The 16,571-nt window shown below is 36.1% G+C and overlaps 1 protein-coding gene across 1 annotated transcript in view; it reads right to left on the minus strand.

Annotated features, from left to right (window-relative positions):
• The window catches only part of KCNK2 (potassium two pore domain channel subfamily K member 2), a 293,468-nt gene that overhangs the window by 206,011 nt on the left and 70,886 nt on the right, over positions 1-16,571 (minus strand). The window contains exon 3 of the mRNA XM_007952567.2: positions 11,256-11,373. Coding sequence (XP_007950758.1) covers positions 11,256-11,373 — 118 coding nt within the window. The remainder of the gene's footprint in view (positions 1-11,255; positions 11,374-16,571) is intronic.

The following is a 16,571-nucleotide window of genomic DNA, read 5'->3' on the forward strand; positions in this document are numbered from 1 at the left end:
CAAAGGCCCAAAATCCATTAAATGGGGAAGAGAATGTTTGTTTAATAAATGGTGCTGGCAAAACTGGAGATCCATTTGCAGAAAAATGAAACAAGATGTGTACCTCACACCATACACAAAAACTAACTCCAGATGCATCAAAGACTTAAATGTGAAACCTAAAACTATAGAGTTCCTCAAGGAAAAACTAGGGGCAAATTCAGGGGCTCCAATATATGGCATAAATAGACTATCAAGCATAACCCAAAATGCACATACAGCAGAAGAGAAATTAGATGATATGGACCTTCTCAAAATTAAATTTTTATGTGTTTCCAAAGACTTCTCCAAAAGAGCCAAAAGAGAGCCTACAGATTGGGAAAAAGTATTCTGCAATGACCTATCTGACAAGGGACTTATCTCTAGAATTTAAAGAAAACTCTGACACCTCAACAACAAAAAACAAAATAATCCAATTTAAAAATGAGCAGAAGACATGAATAGACACTTCACCAAAGAGGATACTCAGTCAACCAACATATGAAAAAATGCGCATGATCATCAGCCATTAGAGAAATTGAAAGCAAAGCAACCATGAAATACTATCTTGCCCCAGCACTAGTAGCAAAGTTCAACAAGACAGAAAGTAACAAATGCTGGTGAGGATGTGGAGAAACTGGGACTCTCATACACTGCTGGTGGGACTATCAAATGGTCCAACCACTGTGGAAAGCAGTATGGCAATTCCTTAAAAAGTTGGAATTAGAAATACCATTTGACCTAGCCATTCCATTACTAGGTGTATATCCTAAAGAAGTGAGAGCCAGGACAAGAACAGATATAAGCACACCCTGTTCATCATAGCACTATTTACAATAGCAAAAAATGGAAACCACCTAGGTGCCCATCAACAGAAGAATGGATACCCAAACTATGGTACATTCACACAATGGAATAATATGTAACCCTAAAGAATAAGGTAGAATTGACAAAACACCACATAAAGTGGAAGAACTTGGAGGACATTATGCTGAGTGAAATAAGTCAACCACATAATGACAAATATTGTATTAATCTGTCATAAAAAGTCAAGGAAATGTTTATATATGGAAGGAAATTTTCTTTGTTGGTTACCAGGTGTGGGAGGGAAGGAGAGCGGAGGGAACACTGTTAGATAGGTAGAGATAAGTATTGATTTAGGTGAAAAGAAGGGCAAATGTGAGTAATCAGCATGGTGGCATTGAGGAAGAGGAAGACAGAGAGGTGTGTGGGAGGTACAGACAGCAAAGATGAACCCTTTTGCACATACAGTACTGTGTTGTCAATGAAGGCAAACATTGATATATGGGTGAATACATGGGTGGACAGGCTGAATTATTAGGTATGTCCATGCATGGGGGCATGTGTCCAAGACCATGTATAAGGTTAGCAGACAATATTTCTACAAGTACATTTCTAAGTTCTGTAAGAATTCCCAGGTATATAGTAGAACTGACAAAGCACAAGGTTGTAGTTACTTCTTGCCAACAGCCAGCTACCCAGAGGGAGTGAGTAGTTGGACCTGTGGACTCATGGCCATAGTCCCAGGAGGTGTCAAGCTCAATTGGCATAACATAGTACACAAAACATTGTTCCACATCCTACTTTGATGAGCAGTGACTAGGATCTTAAAAGCTTGCAAATGGCCATCTAGTTGCAACCATGGGTGTCTCCTCATCCAGAGCAAAGAAAAATGAAGAAAACCAAAGACACATGGAGACAATTATTTCAAGCAACTGGTACATCATGTGATCCTCAGCCTGTATGACCATGAGACCAGAAGAACTAGATGGTGTCCAGCTACCACTGTCAACCACTCGGAGGGTATCTTTGTAGGAGATCCTGCATAGAGTGGGAGAACAATGTGAAACAAAACTGAAAAATCAAAAAAAAAAAAAAAAAAAGGGACCAGGTTTGCTGGTCTGATAGGTCTGATAGAGTGCTGATGGCATAGCCACTGAGACTATGACCCCTAGATGCCCTTCAGTTCTGGAATTGAAGCCACTCCTGTGGCTTCCAGACAAACAAAAGAGAGGCATATGAGCTAAACATTTACAATAGGTAGATACACTTCTTGTAGAGACCAATCATGAGAGAATAGAAGGCCTGAGTGTGTGCAGGGAGACAGCTCGGGGGGCAGTATGCATGGGAGGAAAGGACACAGGGTTGAGGTAACTATGGGGAGGAACTGGGAGGGAAGCTGTTGCATTGTGGTAAATTATAGTCAATGTCATGAGAGAAAGTGTATGTGAGTTGCTGTATGGAAAGTGAATTTGGTCTGTAAACTTACACCCAAAGCACAATAAAAAATGAAAAAAAGAAATCATTAAAATGTATGTTTTGTGAAATTGTTAGGTTTCAGTATCTCATATGAACAAGCTCTGCTGAAAGAGTCAGGCTGTTTTGAAGGACATTACATAAGTTAAATTTTGTTGGTAATAGTCTCAGCTGATTGCTTTGTTTTGGTACCTGGAAAGACCCCAGGCATTGTGTCCCATGTGCATACTCTGAAATGGTACTATCTCCAAGGCAATTTATTTATTTGCAAGTAAAGGATTTAGATGTAAAAAGAAAATAAAAAGGAAACAAAAGCAAGAAATAAATAAATTTTGTTTTTATTCGGTTCCTGGACTCCATGTTAATTCTTTACTTCTAATTTTTGGGCAATTTCAAAATGACAACATTTGTAAAGATTGCTTTTCAGAACATTAAAAATGTTATTGCAAACTTTTCAGAAGTATGCAGAAATATATGAAAGTGTGCTTTGTTTTAGAGTACAAGCAATTCCTGATTTGAACACACTAAGGAGGGGTCACTATGAGTTGAATCAATTCAACAGCAGTGAGTTTGGAAATATGAATGCTAGAGTGCTACTACATGACTCTGTTACCCAACAGCCAGCTCTCCTCACACTGGACCACCAGTTTCTGTTTAATCTATGTTACCTCACTCTGTGTTCTACTACCAAATAAATAAACAAAACAAAACCTGCCCCACTCCTGGAAAAATTATACTGCCACAGCTCCCAAATCTTCTCCCAACAAGCACAGGGCTGTAATGCTAGGTGCTCTCAACTGAACCTGTTCTAGGCTGATGGAACATACACATGTAAGAAGAGAAGATGATTTACCAATTTCCTTATTGCCTTGGAGTCCATAATACTATTTGTTCAATATTTCAGCTTAATTTGCAGTCAAATATAATTTTGCACTTTAGATGCTTCCTTAATTACCATCATCATTATTAAGATATTTTCTCTGAGATAATGCACTTTATTTTAGAAAATAAATAAATCCTATGTGAAGATTTGAATTACAGGAATTAATGTTAACAATTTGAGAGAGGTTTTATTTTCATTAACTGAAGTGGAATGGAGAGTAACAGAGAATCAAAGATCGAAAACCATTTTTCAACTTCAATTGCCAATGTTATACAGTACTAGAATTACATATTGTTTTGGTTAGGTGCTATCATATTGATTCCAATGCACAGCAATCCTATGTACAATATAAGGAAACATTGCCCAATCTTGCATCATCCTCACAATTGTTGCTCTTTTAAGCCCGTTGTTGCAGCCACTGTGTCAATCATCTTATTGGGGGTCTTCTTCTTTTTCACTGACCTTCTACTTTACCAAGCACGATGCTCTTCTCCAGGGACTAGTGCCCCTTGGTAACATGTCCAAAGTATGTGAGACTAAATCTCGCCCTCTCTGCTACTAAGGAGACTTCTGGCTGTACTTCATCCAAGACAAATTTGTTTATTCTTCTGGCAGTCCGTGGTATATTCAATATTCTTTGCCAACATCATAATTTAAATGCAAATACCAGAATTATGTATTTTGGAAAGATAATCACCCCCTTTAATGAACTAACATAAAGAAAACTTCAGTGAGAGTGTAAACTTGGAGCAAGAAGGCACCTTGTGAGATTATTTGCCTTTTTAGCTGCCTGAAAGTACCATAACTTTCCTTGGAAATCGGATCCCAAAATTCAATACACAGTTCCTTGAGAACAGCCAAGAGACTAGCGAAATGCCACGGAGTTATGAGTAGACTAAATTAATTAGATAACACCCAGCACCCAAAGCTGGAATGATATCATCCCCTGGGGAAATGCTTACTGTCAAATTCTACACCACAGCTTTAAGTTCACTCACTTCCAAGATCAGGAGATAATTTTATGAAGTCACAAAGTTGAACAGAAAACACACTTTCACAATTTTCCCTCATCCTTTAAGTTATAGTTTTCTACTACATCCAACAAAGAGGTACTAGAGTCTCTGATAAAAACATGTAAAAGTGTTTACAGTTTTCAATAGATCCTCTATATTCCCAAAGTCCACCTGTCCTTTTTATCTGGAACTGCTTACTAAGATTACTCCAAACCTTTCTTTTTTTTTTCCCCCACTTGGCATTTTGTTGTTTTCCTAGTCAAAAGAAACATTATGCTAAACTGCTGAAATACATGTTTGCAGTAAATCTGAGAACATTATAGAACAGCTTTAGCAACTCCATCCAGGTAAATGCAAATTCAAAGCTACTAATGCTGGTTCAAAATATAGAAAAATTAAACATCCAAACTACATCACTGAATTAAATCTTTACACCCATGTGCCCAAGTGGTAAAACAAAACAAAACAAACACACACAAAATAAACAGTGTTTTATAAATATGATAAATGTTACTTCAAAGAAATGTCTTCCATAAGAGTTAACACAACATTTGAGATCTTAGTCACTACAGAGCACAACAATGTCCTTCTTGTTTACATTATGACACTTAAAAATTGTGCTGATTCAATAATAAACCCAGGCATATTCTGACCCTGGCATTCCAACTTACTTTCCATTGGAGGAAAAAATTATATTTTAATGCCTTCAGGTAATAAAATGATCTTTCATTTTACTCTAGTCTTTAAACTGAACTCAAAATGGAATGCTGTTATTCATTAGTTCAGCTTTGCCAAGGGCCTCACTTAGACTTTAAATGATTTCTTATTAACTTTAAAGTAACTTAAAACACTAGCTCCCTGTGGCACTTTTCTAAGAGATAAGTATAGTTCTAACTATAAACTGTTTTTTTTTTTAAATTTTTATTTTATTTAAACTCACAGATTTGACCACTTCCAACCTCCCTAGTGCGAGCCAAAATCTTTCATGTGGATTAATGCAATAACCTCTTTGTTGGTCTTCCTGCTTCCAGTTTTACACTCTGCATTGCAGCAGGAGTCAGACTATGCCTTTCTTCAGCTTAACTCTTCCAGTGGCTTCCCAGTGCATTTAGAAATGTTACCAAGTCCTACATACTCTAGCTTCTGCTTATCTTGCTAACCTAGCCTCTTCCTCTTGCTCCCCTTCTAGTATCTGGCTACACAGCCACATCTGAATTCCTTGAACATGCCAGAATCTTTGCCATTGCTGTACCCTCTGCCTGAACTCTTTCCACTCTTTTTTAGCAAAATTCTTTAATTCCTTGGTTGCAGCTTTAATTTCACCTCCTCAGAGAGTTCTTCTCAAATTAGCTTTTCAAAGGAATAGTCTCTTTTTTTTTCAGTGTCTCCTCTACTCTCTGTCATCACATTCCATGAACTTCTTTTGTCATGAATTTCTTGCAGTCATTAATGGTCTTTTTTATTGATGTGCTTACTTGTTGATTCCTTGAGTCCCAGTGTGAGTTCTAGAAGGTAGCCTATTCAGCTCGTGTCCCTAGTCTGGCTTAATAAAAAAAATGAACAAATAAAAACAGAAAATAGTACTCAAAGAAAATCGCTTAATAGTGTTATTGTTAGTTGCCATCCAGGTGGTTCAGATACATGGCAACACCACACACAACAGAACAGTACCTTGCCCGGTCCTAGGTCATCTTCAGTATCACAGGTGTGCTCGAGTCCACTGCTGCAGCCACTGTTTGTTTAAGTGCCTTCCAAATCAGGGGTGTCATCTTCCAAAACTATACTGGATAATATTCTGTTGTGGTCTCTAGGGTTTTCACTGACTAAGTTTCAAAAGTAGATCACCAGGCCTTTCTTCCTAGTCTGCCTTAGTCTGAAAGCTCTGCTGAAATCTGTCCACTTTGGGTGACCCTGCTGGTATTTGAGATACTGGTGGCATAGCTTCTAGCATCACAGCAACACATGAGTCACCATAGTATGATAAACTGACAGATGGGTAGTGGTCCTAATAGTATGCAATGTATAAATCCTTGGCCATTTTTTAACTCCTTGCTCTATGAGCACAGTCTGTGAATTACAAGCCTACTGCCTAAATATTCACTTTACCTTCTACGTGTTGACTCCTCCCTCTTCATTCTATTAGTCACCAAACAAGCAAAAAAAAAAAAAAACTTATTGTCATCCAGTCAATTCTAACTCAAGGTGATCCCAATTCATGGTAGTCCCATGTGTTACAGAGTCAAACTGCTCCATCAGGTTTTCTGGCTATAATCTTCACAGAAGCAGATCTCTAGGACTTTCTTCCATCGTGCCACTGGATGAATTCAAACTTCCAAATTTCAGGTTAGCAGCTGACCGCAAACTGCTTGTACCACCAGGGACCTTATTCTTCACCAAGGCATATGGATTCTTGCATCAAAATACTTCAACATTTTTTTTACGTTCATCTTTCAACACCAACTCCAATCAGTCATCCTAGTCAATATTCTGATATATTTTGCCTGACACACTATACTGTGAATGGTGGCAATACCCCACAACTGTCAGTCTCCACTAATCCTCTGACTGACAGATGTATCTTCTAATGTCACTTTAACCTGTCACTTCACTTTCCAAAAATCTATGCTTTATCTCATTATAGTAGCTCCCAAATCATCAAAATTTAAACTACATTAAACTATATCCTTTCCATCTAAATCAGTCAACAATATTTCCCCAAATCCCTTAAATAATTCCTCTGCAGTAATCCAACTGTTACCTTTCTAGTTCCTATATAAGTCAAGATCATTCCTCTCTATATTTTTGCTTAGCCATGCCACAAACTGGAAGGCTTTTTATCCTCTCATCAATCTCAACTAATACAATTTCTTTATAGTTCAAATTCAACTTCTCCAATTAAGCCTTTCCTCACTATTCCAGCCCACTGTGTTCTTGCCTTTTTCTGTATTCTTATTGCCCTTAAACCTTCATTGTTCTATGTAATGTGATTATATGAGACTTTTTTCTGTTATTCTTCAGTTATTTCACATGTGTAAATTCTGTCTCTCAAATCTGATTGCCAAGCAGGGTCTGTGTCCTTGTTTCGTTTATACTCCCGGCAGTTATCAGAGTTAGTGCTGATCCAACAGGAGCCACTTACGTTGACTAGATTTACAAGGTCCTGAGGATTAATGTCTTCAACTATAAACAACTGTCTAGACAACATGCAATTCCTAAACCGGCTATTCTTTTAGTTTTCCTGATGTGTGCTCCTGATGCCTGGCATGTTCCCTTTCCACCTGCTAAATTCCTAACTCTCTTTCCAGTATCAACTGAGACAACACCTGCTAAGAAAAAAGGAAATGTCACTTGCCCCTTCCTCACCCATCCACCTACCTTGATATTTATGTTAAGTGTCCCTCCTATACTTTCCAATTAAATGCTCTTAACTCACAGTGCATGGCACTATGTTGTAAATGATTGCTAGCCCATTAGTCTCACTGACTGGTCTGAGAGTCACTTAGGGTCAAAAAAAAAAAAAAAAAAAAACACCTCATGTTAATTCAACTCCCAGAAACCCATCCTTGGGTTTTTTCAGGCGGTCTCTCTCTGGAAGTAGATTGTTCAATCTTCCTTTCGAGGTGTGGCTAGTGGGTTGAGCCTCCAGCCTTGTGGTTAGCAGTCAAATGCCTTAGGTGCTACACAACCAGAGCTATTATTACATTAGCAGATCTATATTGTTATATTATTTGCTGATTAAACAAGTGAACAAGCACAAAAATTTAGTAATGTAATTTGCTGAAAGAGCTAAGACGTTAGTATTACATGTATCAATTTAGTGTCAGAATTGTTTCAACAGCAATGGGTTTGGTTTTGGGGTTAATTTCCAATAAGCCACTGTACATACTATTTAAAATGTCTATTTTTAATTCAAAAAAATATTTATTAAGCACCCACTGTGTGCCAAGCATTGAGAATATAAGAAAAACCCAAACCTCATAGAACATGCATCCTACTAGGACAGACAGGCAATGGACCATGGACTTTGTTTCAACTGAGTTCTGTCAGAGTTCTGAGAAGATTTATGCAATGATATAAGATGATGCTGGCTTGAACCAAAATGGTGGCAGCTTGAATGGTAAGTAGTGGTTGCATTCTGGATCTATTTTAAAGGCAGAGCCAACAGAATTGGCTGATGAACTGTAAGTTAAGTATTCTCAAGAGAAAGAGAATAGTTAAGGATGGGATTTGGGAAGGTATGAAGGGTATGATTTTGGGAAGAATGTGCAGGTAATGAAGAAATTCTCTGAAATTAGGTCTGAAATTTTAACATTCTGATTATTTTGTCTAACTAAATTTATCCTGAGCATATTTCCAATGAATGTTAAGGATCGCTTTGGCTTCATAGAAGAATCTATAAAACTGAATAGAAAAACCTTTAACTGCAACTAATCCAGCCCCGTGAAGCACTGCCTGTACCAGACACCCTATAAAAGCCACTGCAATTATTTTTCCAAAACTCTCTCAAGTTCTATTTTTAAATGACTAATGTAGAGCAGCTACTGCTGAAACTTTCAATGTCTGTTTGCTGAAAACCATTTCAAAGCTCACACAACTATCAATAGTAATGATATTAATAATTATACTTTGCATTTTATAGAATGAGGATTTAGATGTCAAATAAATATTTATGAAAGAGGTTAAATAGTTTACTGTGTCCTAGACCATGATATAGTCCAAAGTAAGGAGATGGCCTTGATATAGGAGTGAAAGACCATAGAGTAAAAGGTCTCATGTGGGTGACCCAGAATGATTTAATCCACCTAAGACTAAAGCCAGAGATGGGAGAGTAAGGTATTGGGCTTTCAGGCAGCTACCTAAGCAACCTAAATCATCAGCTACTGTGCTTAATGCTATAATTTGGGGTAAAGCTGGTAATAATGGTTTGTTTTTTTCTCTTTTTTTTAATGCATTAAAGTATATGTCTGCAAAACTTACTGAATTGGGGGATTCAAAAAAATGAGACACTGTTTATAAACATATGGCGCAATGGTAAGTCTGCATAATGACTGAGTCTGTCACAAAATAATTTAGTGGTGGTCATGATGAGTTATAACTTGGACTTTTGAATTTTCATTGGGCAGAAACAAACCATTCTCACTCAGTCTGTGAGCTTTTTTTTTTTTTTTTCCTTCCAGACTCTAAGTAGTTTACACAATAAACAGTTATTTCCATAGTAGAAATGGCCAAAATGTCTAAGCCCCAAAGGTAACCTGCTATTATGGTTAGAAATCAAGGTTGCCGTTCTTTAAAATTTTCACAGCCACATGATTTTTGACCTAGGCAATGGAAATATAAGAGTATAAACATAGTTCCTTGACCTCTTAACTGAGGCAAATCAACAAGCTAAGGTATTTCACTGGCCTGTGACCCAGAGCTAAAAAAGCACTACAGCAGATTCATACAATGACAGGATACTATAAACTCTTTTCACAGGAAAAATTTCAAGTGATATGCCATCCATAAATTGTGCACGTTCTCTTATTTAGTTCTTTGATATAAAGTACTGATTCAAAAACCATACATTTCATAATATATCAGTGATATTGAAGAATAAAGTTGAAACACTAGTTCATTTCCTATAAGCAGAAATTAAACTGATAAGAGAAAATCTCATGCCAAGCTTTTATAGATAAGAAGCTCCCTTTTGCACATATCTTTCTACCACTTGAAATTCCTTCCCAATTGTGATGAGCCAATTTCCTTCCCTTTCTTAAAAGGAATACTTTAAACTCACCTCCTTCCATTCGGCAGGACAGCTATGTGGCTGTTGTCAGGTTGAGTTAATTTCAACCCATAGAGATCCCATGTGATCTCTATTACTGCCCTATAAGGGTTTCTAGGCTGCAATCTTTATAGGAGCAGATTGCCAGGTCTTTCTCCCATGGAGTGGCTGGGTGCATTCAAACCACAAACCTTTCAGTTAGCAGCTGAGCACATAACTGTTTGCACCACTATGAACCATCTGGGTTCCTTAGGACTTGTAACCCTTTCTAATTCTTCTTCCACAGCATTTCAAGCATGCCTTTCAACTAAGGGGCTGCATTTATATCTCCTGGAGAGTTGTTGGGCACTGAATGACTAATGGAACAGACGGCAACTACTTGTACCCACTCTGCTGCTTAGAAAGTGCCAAGTATATGCATGGTTGAGCATGAAAAAGAGACCATGTTTTATTGTTATTGTTGTGTGCTGTTGTGTCAATTCCAACTCAGAAACCTCGTGTGATAGAGTAAAACTGTCCCCATAGGGTTTTCTAGGTTGTAATCTTTATGGACGTACACTGTTACATCTTCCTCCCACAGAGTGGCTGGTGGGTTTGAACCACCAATCTTTTGCTAAGCATCAAAATGCTTAGCCATTGCTTCACCAGGGCTCCTCATGTTCTAGTAGTGACCCTTTTTAACTTTATAACAAACATTATTAAAATGTGAAATAGAAAAAGCCTACATTTTTATTCCCTTTTTTTCATCCTCACGTTTCAGTGTTAATATATTTATACATTGTTACTGGAAAAATATAATGTATAAAAGATAAGTCCTGAAATAATCACAGTAGATAGTAAGCATATAAGAACAGGCTAAGCTGGTTGAAATGTAAAGTTAAACATTAGAAAATGGAAAAGATGACATCAAATAAAAACCTCATGAAAGGAATATTAAAATTGTACTTAAATACTTTTGTGCTACACTAAATAGTCAAAGATACAGCAAAATTAAAAATCACTTGCTCAGAAAACCAAGTATGTCAAGCCATTTCTTGCTGTTCTTATCATTAATCAAATGAGCAAGTTGCTGCAGAATTTCATATATATTTTACATATAACTAAATATTATGAAACAATAACTAATTCTTTTCCATAATTCCTTTGTTCAAGCTTTTAAAACCCCACTTCAAAATCAGTTTACTGAAATCTAGCTTTCTAGCTGAAGTAGACCATTTTGCCCAACTGTGAAAAAAAAAATCAAACAAATGAATTTTAGCTTACAAACTTTAGCAAAATAACAAAATAAGTTGTCTCCTACCTATGGTTGTAATAACAGTGCCAGCAAAGAAGAAGGAACTTCCCAAATCCCAGTGACTGATTTGATTGGAGGTGTTTCCTAAAGGTATAATCCCTGCATTTATTGCTGCCACTATTTGCTGCAAGTTTAAAAAGAAATTTATCAGTACACATGAATCACATGGAAGTGTCAAACAGCATTTATTCCACCCCAGAAATGACTGATTAGACAAAGAGAATTGGTTCTAAAGTTTAGCTTTTCCATTTAAAACATACAACAGATGAAAATTTTATACCAAAGAATTTAAAAACAGTTGAGACAATTGTGTTTTATATCAATGAATGGATCCACATAAAGCTTACAGTATTGTACCCATATGCATTCATATCATTATCCACTAACACATTTAGTGACCTATCTGAATTAACAACTAAATATTGTGATTATTCTGTAGTTAGCAATAGGAAGTTAAAATTACAGGTAGCAAAATACACTGTAAATAATTAATAGTAGCTTTATTAGGAAAAAATATATATGTATTGGAAGTACTAATCATTTCAAGTTTTAAACAAAGGCATCCATGCCTGGGTTATCTCTAACTATAAAGATGTTGTTGTTGTTGTTATGTGCCGTCGAATCGGCCCCGACTCATAGCAACCCCTCCTTGGGTTTCCGAGGCAGTATCGCTACGGAAGTAGGATTGCCCAACCTTCCTTCCGAGGAGTGGCTGGTGGGTTTGAACCGCCAGCCTTCTGGTTAGCAGTCAAGTGCTTTTAGCCATTATGCTACCAGAGCTCCTAATTATAAAGATAGTAGTACATTAATAAAGTCTAGTAAAATGGGCTAGGATGAAAAGGCAAAAGTATCAACAATTCAATATCCAGGTTAAATCAGTCCATTTCTATCTAGATTCTTAGATTCTCTACAGTTCTCTACATATTCTATCACGATGAGAATCTCCCAAGATCTTTAGATGACAATCAGTCAATAATACTTATCTAAGGACCACTAGGATCTGGAGGCTGCCTTAAGAGGTACTAGGAAATAAGAGAAAGATGATACTATAATTTCTTCTTTGAGGAATATGCAATTTTACCAAGGGGATCAGATCATCAAACTTTGGGTGGGTAGAGGAAGGTTGAGAAGCAGACAAGTAGAGAATGTTAGGGCAAAACAGCTGTATAGACAGAAAAAAAGAAAGAAATATAGATTGTAGGAAAAGATGTTTCTATTGAAAATAGAGTTTGAGAAATATTTAAAAACTAATTTTCAGATTTTATTATTGAAAGGAATGTAAAAAAATTAAAGCTCAAAAGAGGTAAAGTGGCTTGTGTAGCTCATTTGCAAACGGTCAATAATTGCCCTCTGAGAATGGAGGCACTGTCCATGGAAGTTACTGTCAGATAAACGGGTAAAAAAAAAGTAATATAAAAATCTCATTCCAAAGCTATTACAATACGTTTATTTGTCTTAAATGATAAATATTCAATAGCTGTGTGTGAAGTTGAATTGTATTATTTTTATTTACACTTCTAGTGACTAATGCTCATTATAAAACAAAATTGAAAATATTGAAAGGCATTGCTATGGATTGAATTGTGTCCCCCTAAAACATGTGTTGCAAATCTTAACCCCTATACCTATGGTTGTAATTCCATTTGAGAATGGGTTTGCTTTGTTATGTTAATGAGATAATATTAGTGTAGTGTGTATTCTGAGTCAATTTCTTTTGAGATATAAAATATTAGTGTAGTGTGTGTTCTGAGTCAATCTCTTTTGAGACTAGGAGCAGATTAAGCAAGGAAACAAAGAAGCACAGAGGAGTACGACAGATGCATGAAGATCATGAAGGAGGCACGGAGTAGAAGCTGAAAAGACAGGACGTTCCCCCGGAGCCAAAGGAGGAAGAAAGTACTTCCCTAAGGCAAGTACCCTGAATTCAGACTTCTTGCCTCCTAACTCTGAGAAAATAAATTTCTTTCATTAAACCAGTCACTTGTGATACTTCTGTTATAGAACCACCAAATAGCTAAGGCATAAAAATAATAAAAATGTCTCTAATTCCAAAATGCAGAGATAACCAGTTGATGCATGAAGGTGCTCTACTTCTGGTATTTTGTTACTTATTTATATTTTTTACACAGCTGCATTCAGTTTATGTAATGTTTTATGCTTTATTTTTAGGTACTATTGTTCCATATGCAGTTTTCCCTTATCATTACCATAGTTACTTAACTATTGCCTTACATTTAAACAGGTGTGTCGTTATAAAATTTATCTTATTATAAAGTCCTATTGTGAATGGTTTTTTTTCACTTTTTTTTTTTTTTTTTTTTCATTTCTTATCAGGAGAGATAGCTAAAAACAAAACCACCACATTAAAGATTACAAATATATAAAGCAGTTGATGTATGGAAGCAAACAGCTACCCAAGAAAGTTGCATCAATTTACAATGACTCTCCCACCAACAATTGACAAATGCTTAGCAATACTAACACCTATAATATTATTTCTGACATCTCATGTTTCCTGACATAAATTGTTTATATTTATATACCCCTTATTACTAATGAGGGAGCTCTGGTGGCATACTGCCTAAGGCACTTGACTGCTAACCAGAAGGCTGGAAGTTCAAACCCACCAGCCACTCCTCAGAAGCAAGATTGGACAATCTACTTCCTTAGTGATACAGCCTGGGAAACCCAAAGAGGAGTCACTGTGAGTTGGATTGACTCCACAGCAGTGAGTTTGGTTTTCTGGTTTATTGTTAATGAAGACTTGACTTCCTTTCTTACTATTAAATGCTCACAGATATATACATATACACACACATAAACACAGGACACAGGGAAGCTAACTTTGAGATAATGGATTCTATATATCTGACTCCTTCTTGTAAACTTTAATACTAGGTAAGGCAAGTATCTTCTCATTATCTTTCTCTTTAAAAAATGTTCTTTGCTATAACTTGCACATAGTTAAATTTTATGGAAATTTTAATTTCTATCAGTTTAATAAAGTAGCTCTGGTGGTGCAGTGCTAAGGCATTTGACCGCAACTCAGAAGGTTGGTGGTTCAAACCCACCTGCTGCTCTGCAGAAGGGCGATGGGGCAATCTATTTCCATAAAGATTTACCATTTTGGAAACCCAATGGGGCTCACTATGAGTCAGAATCAACTCCATGGCAGTGGGTATAGGTTGAATATATTTCCATTGGTGGAAAATACATGAAATCTATAAATTAAATAAGAAAATTGAGCACAATTATAATAGTCAACCTTTCCAAGAAGGCACATGGTATGAATCTCCATTTATTGAGTCCTCTTTAATATTCAAAATAGAGTATCATATACTTCATATAGGTCTGTAAGGTTATCTTGAGTAAAGTATGTCTTCCATTTCAATTTTTTAAAATTAACTTTCTATTGTGATTTGGCTGCAAGTTGAAAAATTGGTTTTCTAATCAACAGTTCATACACATTTTGTTTTGTGACACTGACTGCAATTCCCACAATGTAACAGCATTCTTCCCACTTCCTCCCGGTGGTTACCATTTCCCTTTATCCTTCTTTCCTATCCATTCTTGCCTTCTGAGTTTTATCCCTGGGCAAATGCTGCCCATCTGATCTCTTATGTTTGATTGTTCTAAGAAGGGTACCTACCCAGCATTACTGTTCACTCCATAGGCCTATCTATTGTTTGGCTGAAAGTTAAGACCCAGGACTGAGTTCAGTTCCAAAAGCATGATTAAGGGTTGTAGTCTCAGGGGTTCCATCAGTCTCTATCAGACCAGTAAGTCTGGTCTTTTTTTATAATGTTGAGATCGTTTGTCTAACATTTTTAATCATAACTGGTTATTATTGATACAGACAAGTTTATATTTTCCTTTCTCTATACCAGCAATTCTGAAACTTTTGATCTCAAAATCTATTTACAGGCTTAAAAATTATTGAAGACCTCAAAGAGCTTTTGTTTATGTAGGTTATAACTATGATATTTACTGTATTTGCTTAAATTTATAATGTTTTTTAATGTTCCCTGATTAATTCATGTAAAATAAAAATAATATTTTAACAAAAATAACCAATTTTATGAAAAATAATTACATTTTCCAAAACAAAGTATTTAATGAGAATAGAGTCATTGTTTTATAATTTTGCAAATATCTTTAATATCTGGCTGAATAGAAGACATCTAGAATCTCATATATATTTGCACATTCAGTCTACTGCAACATCACATCCTGCAGCCTCTGGAAAACTCCATCGTACACTCACAAGACAATTAAGAGTGGAAAAGGCAAAAACATCTTAGTATTATTAAGAAGATAGCTTTGAGCTCATAAATCTCTGAAAGAAGATAGCCTTGATCTCATCAAATCCCTGAAATAATATAGTATTATTTGTACTGTTTTGTTTAATTTTGTTTTCTACCTGAAAAACTGAGCTAAGCAAGCTTATGGCTTAACATTATGACATTTTATCTCCACATTTCCCAATAAACCCATGGCCATCAAGTAGATTCCTATTCATGGCAACCCTTTAGGACAAAGTAGATCTGCCACAGAGGGTTTCCAAGCCTACAAATCTTTACAGAAGCAGTCTTCCTCATCTATATCCTACAGAGTGGCTGGTGGGTTTGAATAACTGACCTTTTGGATAGCAGCCCAATTCTTTAGCCACATCACCACCAGAGCTCCTTCATCTCTCAATAGCTATGCTTTATTACTTTTTGTCTCTTATTGCATTGACCAGTATCCCCACAACATTATTAAATAAAACTAATGGTAGCTAGTATTTTCATTTATGCCACATAAATTGTCAATAGTTTGAGCATTTTATCATTAAGTATATTATCTACTTTCAAGAAAGTGACACTTAATAAAATAAATTATGAGAACCTGCAAATGGGAAGGACAATAAATAAAATTTTAAAAAAACTAAAAATGTCTTTGGAAATATTTTTAGATAGCAGTAAGAATGGAAGAGATATAGTAAGTAAAGAAGTACTAAATGACTGTGTTTTGCATAAAGCAAATAAAAATATTAGTTTTATTATTAGTTATTAGTTTCCAATAACTCTAGTGAATTCACAGCCTATTTAACTGAAAACAAAAACCAATGCTATATAGATCTGAAAGATGCTTATAATAACTCTACTGATATCTAGTTACTCTAAGAGGATCAACTTCACAGTTAATAAACATGGAGATACCACACTGATCCGTGTCCACATAAATGTTGTAGGCATGTTGTTGTTGTTGTTAAGGGCCGTCGAGTTGTTTCTGACTCATAGCGACCCCATGCACAGCAGAACAAAACACTGCCCTATCCCG

Source organism: Orycteropus afer, unplaced genomic scaffold (genome assembly GCF_000298275.1).
Source record: "Orycteropus afer afer isolate SDZICR_OR568_19922 unplaced genomic scaffold, OryAfe1.0 scaffold00013, whole genome shotgun sequence".
Classification (NCBI taxonomy): Eukaryota; Metazoa; Chordata; class Mammalia; order Tubulidentata; family Orycteropodidae; genus Orycteropus; species Orycteropus afer.